Below are 12,919 nucleotides of genomic sequence, written 5' to 3' on the forward strand. Positions count from 1 at the left end.
ATAACAAGAAGTGATGTATGGTTTAATTATAGTCAGTGGGTTTATTGATAAATTTTAGTTTTATTTTTAATTCATCTTGTAATTGATGGTAATTATGCAATAGGGTAAAAATGACAATTAACATTTAAAATTTAAGTTGGGTGTAGAAAGAAATTACATGGGTTTAAATAAAATTTCCTTTAAAACAATATAACAAAAAAGAAAAGCATTTCTAGTAATTCGATCTACAAGAAAGTTGGCACATCTGAAAACATGCTTGTAAAAGATTTCTTGAAAAGAAAGTATAATTTTAAAAGTAAAAATAACTTTTATGGTCTTATTCTCTAATTTTTTTTAAAAAACAAAAAAAACAAGATTATCTACACAAAGGAAGAGGGAGCTGAACTGAGCCTCATAATGGGCTAGCGATAATATGGTTCAAATTCATTTTTAACGAAAATCAAATTTAAAACATCTCACTTAAAAATATACTTCTTTTTTAATGAAACGATAGTTGAAATATATTCATGAGCAAAAGGTCATTACAAAGGCCAATCATGGAAGAGGAGCATCCTCAATAAGGACATCCAAAATTAACTCCGGAGGGGATACACTCCAAATATGCAAGTCTGTGAATAGCTTTGGTGGCTTGGTGGCGAGAATAGGTAAAAAAAGCTTCAGTAATTGGTTGGAGAAACGCCTTGATATCCTCAATAATTTGATCGATTGAAGAGAGATTGGTTGAGAAGTCTCTAAGCGCGTCCACAACCTGAAGCGAATCAGATTCGTAGACAATGTGGTGAAAACCCCTTGATATCGCCCAAACCAAAGCCGAAAGAAAGGCCAAAGCTCTGCCTGAAGGGGGGAAAGGGTATTAGTAAAATCACCCACTTTGGCAACCACAAAGCTGCCAGAATCGTCCTGACGATCAGACCAAAGCCGCACAGCTTCCAAGACGGGGCGCTGACCATCTATATTCATCTTAAGAATATATTTTATATTTAAGAAGGTCCAAAATGGTCAATTACAAGAATTTAATACCCCAATCCATAGCCCCCAAAAGGCAAGCCACTAAATTCGGGATCCCAACCTAAATTCTGCCTTCCCAATATTCCACGTGTCCATTCCTCGTTGGTCCTCCAAAGGGAAACAGTATGAATGCCACGTCGTACCGAACCAAATGCATGCCCAACACCCCTTCAAAACGCTCACTCTTTACCTCCAACACCACACACAAAAAAACACAATATAAATTCTTATATCTTTTTGTCTCTGCCGATTTCTCTTCTTTCTCTATAAGGAATCGATCGGGCGTGCAATAGTCCCACCGGATTTACGATGGGGAGGAGGAGGAGCTCGCCGGTGAACGTGTTGTTTCAATGGGTGAGGAAGCAGTCAATGAAAGTCAAGATTTTTTTGGGTAGCCTGCTAGCATTGTGTGCTTTGGTGGCACTGAGGTTTTGGGTGAGAATCATAACTACTTTTTCATTACCTTTGAAGCCGTGCATGTCACCGGGATCGTCGTCCTCATTTACAAGCTCACTACCCAGAAGACTTGCTCCGGTATCTATGTCCTTCCTATTCCTTCACAATTTTTTTTTTTTAAAATTGGGATATTATTTGATTTCTTGGGTTTTATTAATTTGATTTGTCATGATTTCTGCTGGTTTGGAATCGGTTGGTTTTTGTATCCAATTTTTAATGTCACTAGAGTCGGCCTCATAATGTGGGTGTAACGCGTAACTAAAGAAATTTGAGGTTCCACCGTAAAAAAAAAATCAATTTGCAATATAAGGAGTGACTCAATTACTTATGAGCACATATAAGATCCGTCATTTCTCCAGTGTAGATGTGGAATTCACTCTCAACAGTAACACGTTAAGCCCTGTTGAGATCATAAGGTTATGGTGTCACGCCCTGAAATCCCAAGCATGTGACACATGCCTTGAGATTTTGGGGCGGGGCTTGACATTTGATAGTGGCCCTATATTATTGTGATGCCATGAGACTCATGACAAAATGGGTGCAATTTATGAAGAGGGTATAATTTATAGTTTTGATAAAATAATCATTTAGGATCAGTTGGGGACTCGGTATTTTAGTTGCTTATGGTTAGGGATGAACTTCTGTTGAAACAGGTCCAAGAAAAAGAGAGGATGACAGAAAATTGACCAATTACAAAATTAATGAACTCTGTAATTTTATAAAACCGTTGGGATGATGTTATCAGCACTCTAGGATTATCATCATGTACTCTTTTCTATACAAATTTTCTCAATGTTTAATAAAATTGGAGTTCATGATGACGTTTTTGAAGTGTCAATCTTAATCGTTATTGTGGTAAATAAATCGAAAAGTAAGTACGGCTTATGATTTTGCAGTACAATCTGACCTCTAATCTGATATCCGGTAGTTAAATTCAAGTTTAATCTGACCTCTCGTTTGATCAGGTAGTTAAATTCAAGTTTAATCAATATTAGTTGCTATATCTTCGTAATATCAAGGAATACATTTGATAATTATCAGCTTTAGTACATAATACTTTCAAATAAGTTTTTTGTTAATCAGTTTCGTTTCTATTACATGCTCAGGTCTTTCCCTGAAGACTCAGGAACTCACAGCTCTCTTTCTAGCAGTAATATTATTTTGTGGTACCATGATGGAGGCGGACATTCATACTGTGCTCGATTTTTCTACTCTCGTTTCAACAGCGTGGGTCATATACATGATACGGTTTAAATTGAAGTCAACCTGCTACATCAAGGAACTCGACAATTTTCACTTGTATTTTGGGGTAAATCTTTAATCTGCTCCATTTGGCTTTATGCATATCCGCATAAGAGTATAGTTTTAAGAGAAAATGCACACACATATATATACACACACACACACATGTACATGTGCGTATGTTTCTAATGTTGATTCATCCGTACCAGATATATAGACAATATTGAAAGACTGGTGCTATTAACAAACAAACATATGCACCAGCCTCTATAGAGCTTCATTAGAGATTAAAAAATTTCGAGCGAGACTAGATAGATGTAAACATTGAAAATTGCTTGTTATTTGTACTTTCTTTTCCCCACTAAGCATCTCCCTGGCATGATCTTTGTCATTGTGCTTTGCACTGTTCTAAAAATTCCTGTCTAGAGCCGCCTAGGCGCTAGGCGGCTGCCACCGCCCCGATTAATGCCTAAGAGTTTGAAAATTAAGAAATGGCGCTTAGACCTGCTGAGGCGCCTGCCTAGACCACCTAAGCACCCACCTAGCCTGACTAAACCCACTTAGGTCGCAACTCACTTAGACAGAAAATAGATAACTTTCATTTTGCATTGTTGTATACTTAAATGAACACACATTATATCATTGTTTCCCATGTTTTCATTATGTTGCAATACTTCATAATATTTATGTCAATCTATTTTGTAATTTATAATGAAATTATATATATTTTAAGTATAAGATGACACTTATTTACACAAAATATAATAGATTTACTTAAATCCGTTTGGTCCGCCTAGCCTCCCGACTAGCGACTAGCATCTTTTAGAACCTTTGTAATAAAACCAAATGACGTCTCCTTAAAAACCATACTGCTTCCATATGCATGAGTTGCTTTAAATCTGGCCACCCTCGATCCATTGTTCATAGTTAATACCCCTCACTGACAATGTTTTATGATCTTGAATGTACGTGTTTGCTCTGCTTCAACTTTGAAGTACAGAAGTTGGAATTTACATTGTAACTTTGGAAAAGGTGCAAGATTATTATTTTACCACAAAAACCGCAACGTACGTAATTTCACTTGAATTGCAGGTGGTGCCTGCTGCTATCCCCGGAGTGCTTGTCCACCCGTATACACTATATAACCCCATCGGTCGAATCCTATGGGCATTTGGTGGATACATGGAAGCCGTTTCAGTACTGCCTCAACTCCGTTTAATGAAAAATGCAAAGGTTAAGATTACTTGAGATTAAAGCTCTTTACCACACATTTACAAGATTTGTTGATCTTTGTTGTCTTCTGATGATGATTTGCCTTCAGATGATAGAACCATTTACCTCCCAATACGTATTTGCATTGGGCATTTCGAGGTTCTTGGCGTGCGCTCATTGGATTATTCGGATTAGTCATGACTTGTTAGGTTAGAATGATAGTACATACGTAACGTAATGTGTATGGGGCTAACACTTTGCCATTCTCTTCCAGATCTACGAGAGTAGAGGGAGATATATATTTTTAGTCGGGAGTGGATATTTCTGGATTTTGGCAGCTTTCCTTTCTGAGATGGTTCAAACATTCATCTTAGCTGACTTTTGTTACTACTACATAAAGAGGTAAGCTGCGGAAAACATCATCTCCTATTCGACCTCTCTGACGTTCAACCCCTCAGATGATGTGATCAATTTTGTTAGCGGAGTCTTGTATACAACGGTCACATGCAAGAATATCTTATGAATTGTGTACCTTGGGTTACACTCTTATTACCAACCGATTCCCAAGTTCGCGTAATCCTTTAACAATGATTGTGTGTGTTTGCAGTAAAATGGAAGGGCAGCTGATAATGAGGATGCCTCCGGTGTAGAACTAGGGGGCCGTTTTCGGATGACTATAAAAATATCATGTGACATGAGGAAGCGAATGAGGAAATCAAACTATGTGTAATGGCATCTTTTCCTTTCTCCTTTGTTTTTGCTTTTGGGTGTGGTCGTAACACATGATTCCTACTTTTGAGACGTGAACTCTGTTAGCAATTGACAATCGTAGCTATATCGGCCCCACAATATAAATACCTATGAATTTAGCTTAAGGTCAATTGCTCACAAACATTTGACCATTAATGATATCTAAACCTCACATGCATATTGCATAAGACATTTAGAGATAACTCACATGCGCGTTGATAGGATAAGTTGATAGGGTAAGTTGCTTACATACATCTGAATGTTGCTGAGATGTTACCCGTCATGCGTTAGTGGTAAGAAATTGGTTAGGCCCAAAATGTATAAACAATCAGAAATTGCTTAAGCACATATATGAAGCTAAATTCAAACACCTATTTCATACCTATAGAATTTTCTCAAGTAACCAGTAATGCGTAGACCAACTCTTAGATCAAATTTGTAAATTATATGATATATCATCAATAACAAATAAATACATAATTTAATTAAAATACTTAATCTTTCTAATATTACACGTAACAGAAACTATTTGGTCTGCCAGAATATGAATAGCAAACAATATAGATTGGGCCACGGCGCAACTTAAGATTTCCCCATTAATCGACACGTGGCAACCATGCATCAGTCGTACGCATTTCAAACCAGGTCTATGCGCCACATTCCCTACCTTCTCCTTTTCGAAACTAACTCACCTCCCGAGACGCCACCACGTGTCCACTGCCATACGTAGACAACCGACCCCAACCATTCATCTTCCCCCACGTGTTAGCATCAACGTACATGAACAGCCTCGACACGTCAACGTCACTCTCCGTAAAATGTGTGGCCCAACTTCACCTTGCTGAGCTGTGACGCTCACCATGCGCGCCACGTTTAGCCTCTTAATCCGTTGCTTCAGGGGACACGGCAACCAGACTGATACCCGACGACGACACGTGTCAACGAACAAACCTGCCACGCAGACTTTTCCTTCTTGGGATTCGTGAAGGGAAAAGGACGGTTGAGATTTGTGGGTGACAGCGAAATCTCGCTGCGCGCGTCCGTACCCTACTGCCAGGCTGACAGATTATAGGCTATCCATTGGTAGTTTCACGGGAGCCAGGCGCTTACACGTGTCCGTCTCAACCTCTTCATGCAGGCATGCCACGTGGCGCCCTCCGAACCTTCGAGCGTGCGCCGTAGCTCCCATTACACTTGAGAAGGGTTTGTTTTCCGCTAAATTAACGTATTAACAGGCAAAACATGATTAATTTTAGCACTAAATCAGGATTAGTGGCTAATCCTATTCACTAAATATATCCAAAATATCCTACGTGTCAATCCACCGTCGCTGTTTCCTTGTGTTTCCCGCACGTGGCCCCCTCCCTCGCTTCCGTCCCATCTATTTCCCCCTTCCCCCTTTTCTGTCCCTCAGAAAATCTGAACCCAAAAAACCCTAGAGATTTTCAGAGCAAACAAAAATAAAGGACTTGAAGCTTGAAGTTTGAAGTTTGAGTTCTGTAAAAATGGTGGAGGTTTCCGAATCGGCATCGAAAGAGGAGGAGGTTGAGCTGGATTTGGGGCTGTCGATCGGCGGCAGCTTCCGAAAACCGGAGAACTCGAAGCTGGCCAAAGGGTTCGACGTAGATCCGAGAAAGACTGAGCACCAAATACAGCCATCCCAACCGAACGCGCCATCTCCATCGCCGTTCGAGTCGTCGGAGCCGGAGAGCGCGCTTCTGGATCCGCATACGAAACGGGAGATGCAGGCGTTGAGAAGGCAGGAAGCCAAGAGGAAGCGGGAGCAGAAGAAAGGCCGGGGACAGAACGAGTCCCAAGTGGAGGAGCACCCGGCGGTGAAGAAAGAGAGAACGGAGACGAATGTGAATGTGAATGTGAATCTGAATTTGAGCAACGGACAAACGGAGCTGCGCTGCCCGGTTCAACAACCAGGTCAGTACCCGTACCCGCCGGTTCAGTTTGTTCCGTACATGAACGGGTTCTCGTATCCTTGCGTGATGCCGTGCTGGGCCCCCAGCGGCGGCGGCGGGTTCCGGCCCTTTCAGGCGCATAAGGATACGGGGAAGAAGAAGAACGGGTGTGAGACGGAGCAGAATAGTGGGTCGGGTAAAACGGCGCCGGTGAATGGTGGGTTGGGTAAGAAACCGGCGTCGGTAAATGTTTCACCAATGTGTAGTTCCTCCACCGTGTCAGATCATCAAAGCGCAGCTTCTCAAGACGGTATGTTAGGTGGTGGAAGCAGCGAGAGCAAAAGCCATTCAAGCCAGAGCATACAAGAAAACACAGAGCCGGTTTCAAATTCCTTGGAATCCAATTCCGAAGGGAATGAACAAAAACTGAATCCAAAAACAGAACCGAAATCAGAAACCGCAGAAGCATCTCCAACCCCAAAACCCATCTCACCTAAACAAGAATATTCCCCTCCAATCCCTCCACTGAAGGAAGTTACCAAAACGGACCCAATTGCCAAGCCTCCAAAACCCCAGATCAGCAAAAATGGCAGCAGCACCGTTTCCCTTCCCCAAATGCCTTATGTCTCGACGACCGGGACCGGCCCTAATGGGAAAACAGTTCATGGGTTCTTGTACAGATACACCAATTCGGAGATTACCATCGTGTGCGTCTGCCATGGAACCACATTCTCGCCGTCTGAATTCGTGCAGCATGCCGGAGGCACCGATGTTTCGCAGCCGCTGAGGCACATAACGGTGATCCCTTCTGCTTTTGGATGATGAGCTGAAAGATGATCAAGTTATCGACTGACCCCTTTCATTTCTTCTAATCTGCTAGCTAGTTTTCTCTTGGTTCTTTTTTAATCGTGATCAATGTGAATCGCAAGTATTAATAACATCATTAATTATTTGAATAATAAATTTTTTTTTATTTTTAAATATATTTATTTAGTGTTAAAAATGTTACAATTAGTATATTTATATTTATGGTTAAATGTTTTATCATATATTTTTATTTTTAGTTTGTACCTATTTTTAAGGGTAAATTACATAGTAACTCTTCATGTTTGAGGTCTATTACAATCTTATACAACGTCTTTAAAACATTTCACTTTCATACATCATGTACCATTTTATTTCAAAATAATACATCCGTTAGATTTTCCGTCCATTAATCTGTTAAATGTTGACGTGGCTGCCACATTTGTGCTGACGTGGCTGCCACATTTGTGCTGATGTGGCTGCCAAATGTGTGCCACGTGGCAAAAATAATAATTTTTTAATTTTTTAAAAAAAAACCTAAATCTTCTAAATTTAAAAAAAATAAAAAATAAAAACCCAGAAGCTGAACAAAACCCCACCCCCGTGAACCCCCCTTAGCCTTCTTCTTCCCTGCTCCCATCTTCCCACACCCCATACCTGCACCAGAGAACAACCCAGATCCCATATTCCCGCGAAACCCATACCCCATACGACCACCCCCAACCCAGATCCTATTACCACGCCCCCCTGGCGTGAAACCTAACCCAGAGCCCATTACCACCCCTCCGGCGCGAAACCCATATCCCCCCGAACTGCAAGGACGTCATCCTCACCTGCATCATCTTCGTCGTCGAAGACGACAACGAGCAGGAGCAGCAGGGCGACGATGAGAAATCCCGGTCGACGGCGAGATCAGGTGGTGACGAAAGACCTCCATGAGGAGCAGAGGGATCAGAGAGAGAGCTCTGCGGTACAGGCCGCGATGCAGCGCAGGACCCAAATTCACCGCCACGGAGACGACCAGAACGTTGAGCCCATTCCAACCCAACCCCTCATCCTCAATCTCTTTTGGTTTATAAAGATATTGACGACGAGGATCGTAGTTTTGGGGTTATTGAGTCGAATTGCGATGTGGGTATGGAGGGTTTGGACCTCGATTTGAGTTTAGGGTTAGGGTCGGGATTGTTGTTTGGATGGGGACCTTGATCTGATGTGGGTCGTCGCGGGGGGAGGGGAGGTAGTAGGTCGTGTGGGTTTTCAGGTAGGTCATACAAAGAAGGGGATCTGGGTTGCGGGGAGGTGAGGGGGTGAAGGTGGGGTGTGGGTTTTCATGTGGGTTGCAGAGAGGTGAGGGGGTGGGGGTGGGATGTGGGGTTGCGGGGAGAAGAGAGGAGGATGAGGGAAGGTTTTAGTTTTTTTTTTTTAATTTTTTTTGGGTAAATTACATAGTAGCCCCTCAGGTTTGAGCTCTATTGCAATCTCATACAACATCTTTAAAACATTTCACTTTCATACCTCAAGTACTATTTTTGTTTGTACCATACTTGACCAATCCCGAAACTACCGAGCACCGGCCAACGCTATACTGTCAAGGACCCAGAAGAGTTCCCCTCCGACCAGGAGGCCAATCACTACTCGACACGTGTCAAGATTAGAAGCCAATCAGAGCGCAGCACGTGTCAACATCAAGAACCAATCATAACATGACACATGTCAATGTGACAAAGCTACAAGTTTTTCTATAAATAGGGGTCATTCCCCCACAATATTGCCTAATGCCATTTTGTGTTAAATCATTCACAAGAACTCACTAAATTGAGAGCTTGATCCTTTGTACTTGTGTAAGCCCTTCACTACTAATAAGAACTCCTCTACTCCGTGGACGTAGCCAATCTGGGTGAACCACGTACATCCTGTGTTTGCTTCTCTGTCTCTATTCATTTACGTACTTATCCTCACTAGTGACTGAAGCAACCAAGCAACCAAGCGAAGGTCACAAAACCTGACACTTTCTGTTGTACCAAAGTCCTCGCTGATTTTGTGCATCAACATTTGGCGTCGTCTGTGGGAACGACACTTATTCCTACTCTCTTCAGCTGTGTCAAGCTGGTTTCTATCATTCGTACACTTTCTTTTGACCAGGCATCCCTCTCCAACATGGGAAGCGAAGGAAGCCACAGCACACAGAATGACACCCCCCTTGCACATAGTGCGAAACAACGAAAGAAGGAAGGAAAACGAGTTCTTCTTCAAGCTAAAGTCGATGAGTTGGAAGCTCAGAACAACAAGATAGCAATGAAGAATGAGGTCCTCCAGGAGCAATATGAGAAGCTCTTCGAGACACTCCACGAAGCTAGGCAAGCTCAGACACGCGAGCTTGTTGCCCCCGTGGAAGTCAACCATCAACTGGGTGCCCTCCAACATGGAGGGTCACATGCATTCGACATAGATATCCCTGATAGGGAACAGATTACCCCTCGACTTGATAATCAACATGAGGCTTCTCTTAACCCAGTTGCTTCAACCCGAACCATGAGAAGTGGAGGGAGACACCTCTTTACTGAAGGGGCAGAAGGATCGAAAGCCGTCTTTCGCGATTGTCGGGATTTCCTGAAGCAACGTCGAGAGAATTCCATCCATATAAGCTCAAAGATTAATGACCCAAGGATTTCTGAGAGACTCGGTCCCCTGCCACGGCCCAAGCCGGCCACCAATTTGGGGAAGGGGCAACAAGTCCCAGAGAGACATGAGGGTACAGGGGACTCAGAGGTGTTCCGACAGACATACCCTAGAAGCCAGTACAGCGAGTCCAGGGAAAAATCACATGCCCTTGATCAAACCTTCCTAATTCCAAGAGGAGATGGAGATTTACGAAAGAAAGCTCCAGTGACACATAACTCCGCTCAGGACCCCCTTGTCCTACAACTTCTTGAGGAAGTAAACAAGTTGAAGGCTGAACGTCAGGCTGAAATACCTGACTGGAACCAACCCAGGCCTGGCCCTCTTACAAGGAGGATCCTCAACACCCCCCTTCAAGCAAAGACAAAGCAAAAGCTTGGCTTGCAACTTTATACTGGAAAAGAAGACCCGATTGAGCACCTTAACCTCTTTGAGTCCACCATGGCATACCGGATGCACACCGACGAAGAGCGATGTCTTCTCTTCCCCTCCACCCTCTCTGGCGGAGCTCTAAATTGGTATTGTCGTCTTACACCTGAGACGGTAGACTCATTTGAGGAATTGAGGAAACTATTTGTTTCCCAACACATTTTCCAAACCGATCGCTTGCACTCTGCAGATGACCTGTACACTATCCGCCAGAAACCAGACGAGTCATTACGTATGTATGCTGGCCGCTTCAGCCATGAATACTCCCGGTGTGCCGAGGCAGACGACAAGACTGCCCTCAAAGCCTTCACGGCAGGCCTACGTGATTGTTTCTTTAAATACATGATCAATGCCAATACTTGGAAGACTTACTCTGAGGTGATGGCGCAGGCTTATAACCATGCCTCCGCCGAGGCAAAGACATATCAGGAGAAACCCCCTACAACCATCCTTTATCAACAAGTGGGAGGTGGAAGCCAGACTCACCTAAATGAGAAGACCTCGACTTCCCAAACAGCAGTGGCACCTCCCCATGCCTTGCATAATGCTTCACCGAATCAACAGACATATCAATTTCAAGGCAAGAGGAAGGATTTCCATCCTCACCACTCTCCTTTCAGTAAAAAGAGTAAGGGACACTATCCCGATAACCAAGGGTATCGCCACAATAACGCTCGCCCCCAGGCAGTCAATGCAGTGGGTCAAACCCGCGTCAAGATACCCCCTACCCCAAGGTATGAGACATACACGCCCTTGAATGCCACATGCGCGGCCATTTACCCCAGCATAGCTCACCTGATACCAAAACCAAAGCCGAGGCACCCAGATTACACGCCCCCGAATAACGCGGGCACGTTTTGTTGCTACCATGAGCATAACGGCCATGATAGCGAGAAATGTATCATCCTCCGTGATCGTATTGAAGCTTTGGCACGAGAAGGAAAAATTGATCAATTCCTTCTTCACCCTCAAAGGGATAACCGTAACCAACGCCAGGTGAATGTCATATATTCCATAAGCGGCGGCACACCCATATCTGAATCTTCCAATAGGGCCATGAAAAACAGTGAACGAAGTCTGAGGCCTGGTCACCAAGTGTTTCACGTGGAAGACATCAGGGGAGGGAAGTATCAAAAACCTAACTAGGATCCGATATGTTTCTACCCTGAGGAAGAAAGAGGCATCATCTACCCTCATAACGACCCATTGATCGTGGAGGCTCACATAGCCAACTTTGATGTTCGACGAATCCTCGTAGACACAGGGGCTTCGGTCAATATCATGTTTGCCGAAGCTTTCAGGGCACTCAGTGTAGCTGAACACTTGCTCGATCGCTCGATTTCTCCTCTGATAAGCTTCTCCGGTGATATCGTGCAACCCTTAGGGAGCATACATTTACCCTTTACTATTGGTACAGGCCCTTACACGGCTACCATTACCACTAACTTCCTAGTGGTTGACTGCCCAACGGCATACAATGTCATCTTTGGGCGCACAGGCATCAATGATCTCAAGGCTATGGTATCCACGCATATGCTGTTGATGAAATTTCCAACCCCCCATGGCAACGGCTACATCAGAGGAGATCAGCTTAGTGCACGATCATGTTACAACACTTCAGTTAAGCAACAACACTTGCCCGGACCCAAGGAAACCCTGTCTGTACATGACCAAGTCACAAAGACCAGCCTAGATAAAGCGAACTTGGATCTTCCTGATAGCAACAATCAACCCGATGATCCTCGAGATGACTCTTTCACCCAGCAAGCCCAACCTGCTGAAGAGTTGGAGAAGGTACCTATCTCAAGAGATTATCCAGATCGCATGGTGAAGATTGGCACCACATTGTCACCACCCCTTCGGTTAGCATTGATATCTTTTTTGAAAGAGAACACTGAAGTCTTCGCCTGGTCATACGAGGACATGCCAGGCATCTCTCCCGATGTCATCTGTCATCGTTTGAGTATTGACCCCAAGATCAAGCCGGTGAGACAGAAGCGAAGATCTTATGACGCTGAACGATACGAGGCAATGAAAGCAGAAGTTGAAAAACTCAAAGGCATAGGCTTTGTCCGCGAAGTCAATTACCCGACATGGGTAGCAAATGTGGTCCTTGTTAAGAAAAATCCGACCAAAGAAAGTCTTTTGCTTCAAAAGGTCTTGTGGAGAATGTGTGTTGACTACATCGACCTAAACAAAGGGTGTCCGAAAGATAGCTTCCCTCTTCCTCTTATTGACAGACTTATAGACTCTACGGCCGGGTGTGAACTCCTGAGCTTCATGGATGCTTACTCAGGATACAACCAAATCCTCATGAACCCTTCGGATCAAGAACACACATCCTTCACTACCGACAGAGGACTATACTGCTATAAAGTCATGCCTTTCGGCCTAAAGAATGCAGGAGCGACTTATCAGAGACTAGTCAA

At 43.5% G+C, this 12,919-nt stretch overlaps 1 protein-coding gene and 1 pseudogene across 1 annotated transcript; both read left to right on the forward strand.

The window, feature by feature from the left end:
- Positions 1 to 581: 581 nt before the first annotated feature.
- LOC126585645 (uncharacterized) lies at positions 582 to 4,840 on the forward strand (annotated as a pseudogene).
- A 1,208-nt stretch (positions 4,841 to 6,048) lies between these two features.
- LOC126585639 (uncharacterized) lies at positions 6,049 to 7,589 on the forward strand. The gene has a single exon (XM_050250108.1). It carries the CDS (start codon positions 6,174 to 6,176, stop codon positions 7,398 to 7,400), a length of 1,227 nt encoding a protein of 408 aa, XP_050106065.1. The 5' UTR covers positions 6,049 to 6,173; the 3' UTR covers positions 7,401 to 7,589.
- The last annotated feature ends 5,330 nt before the right edge of the window (positions 7,590 to 12,919 follow it).

This window comes from Malus sylvestris, chromosome 10 (assembly GCF_916048215.2).
Source record: "Malus sylvestris chromosome 10, drMalSylv7.2, whole genome shotgun sequence".
NCBI lineage: Eukaryota > Viridiplantae > Streptophyta > Magnoliopsida > Rosales > Rosaceae > Malus > Malus sylvestris.

Coding starts and splice junctions, on each gene's coding strand:
- LOC126585639 (XM_050250108.1), top strand. CDS start 6,174: ATGGTGGAGGTTTCCGAATCGGCATCGAAAGAGGAGGAGGTTGAGCTG.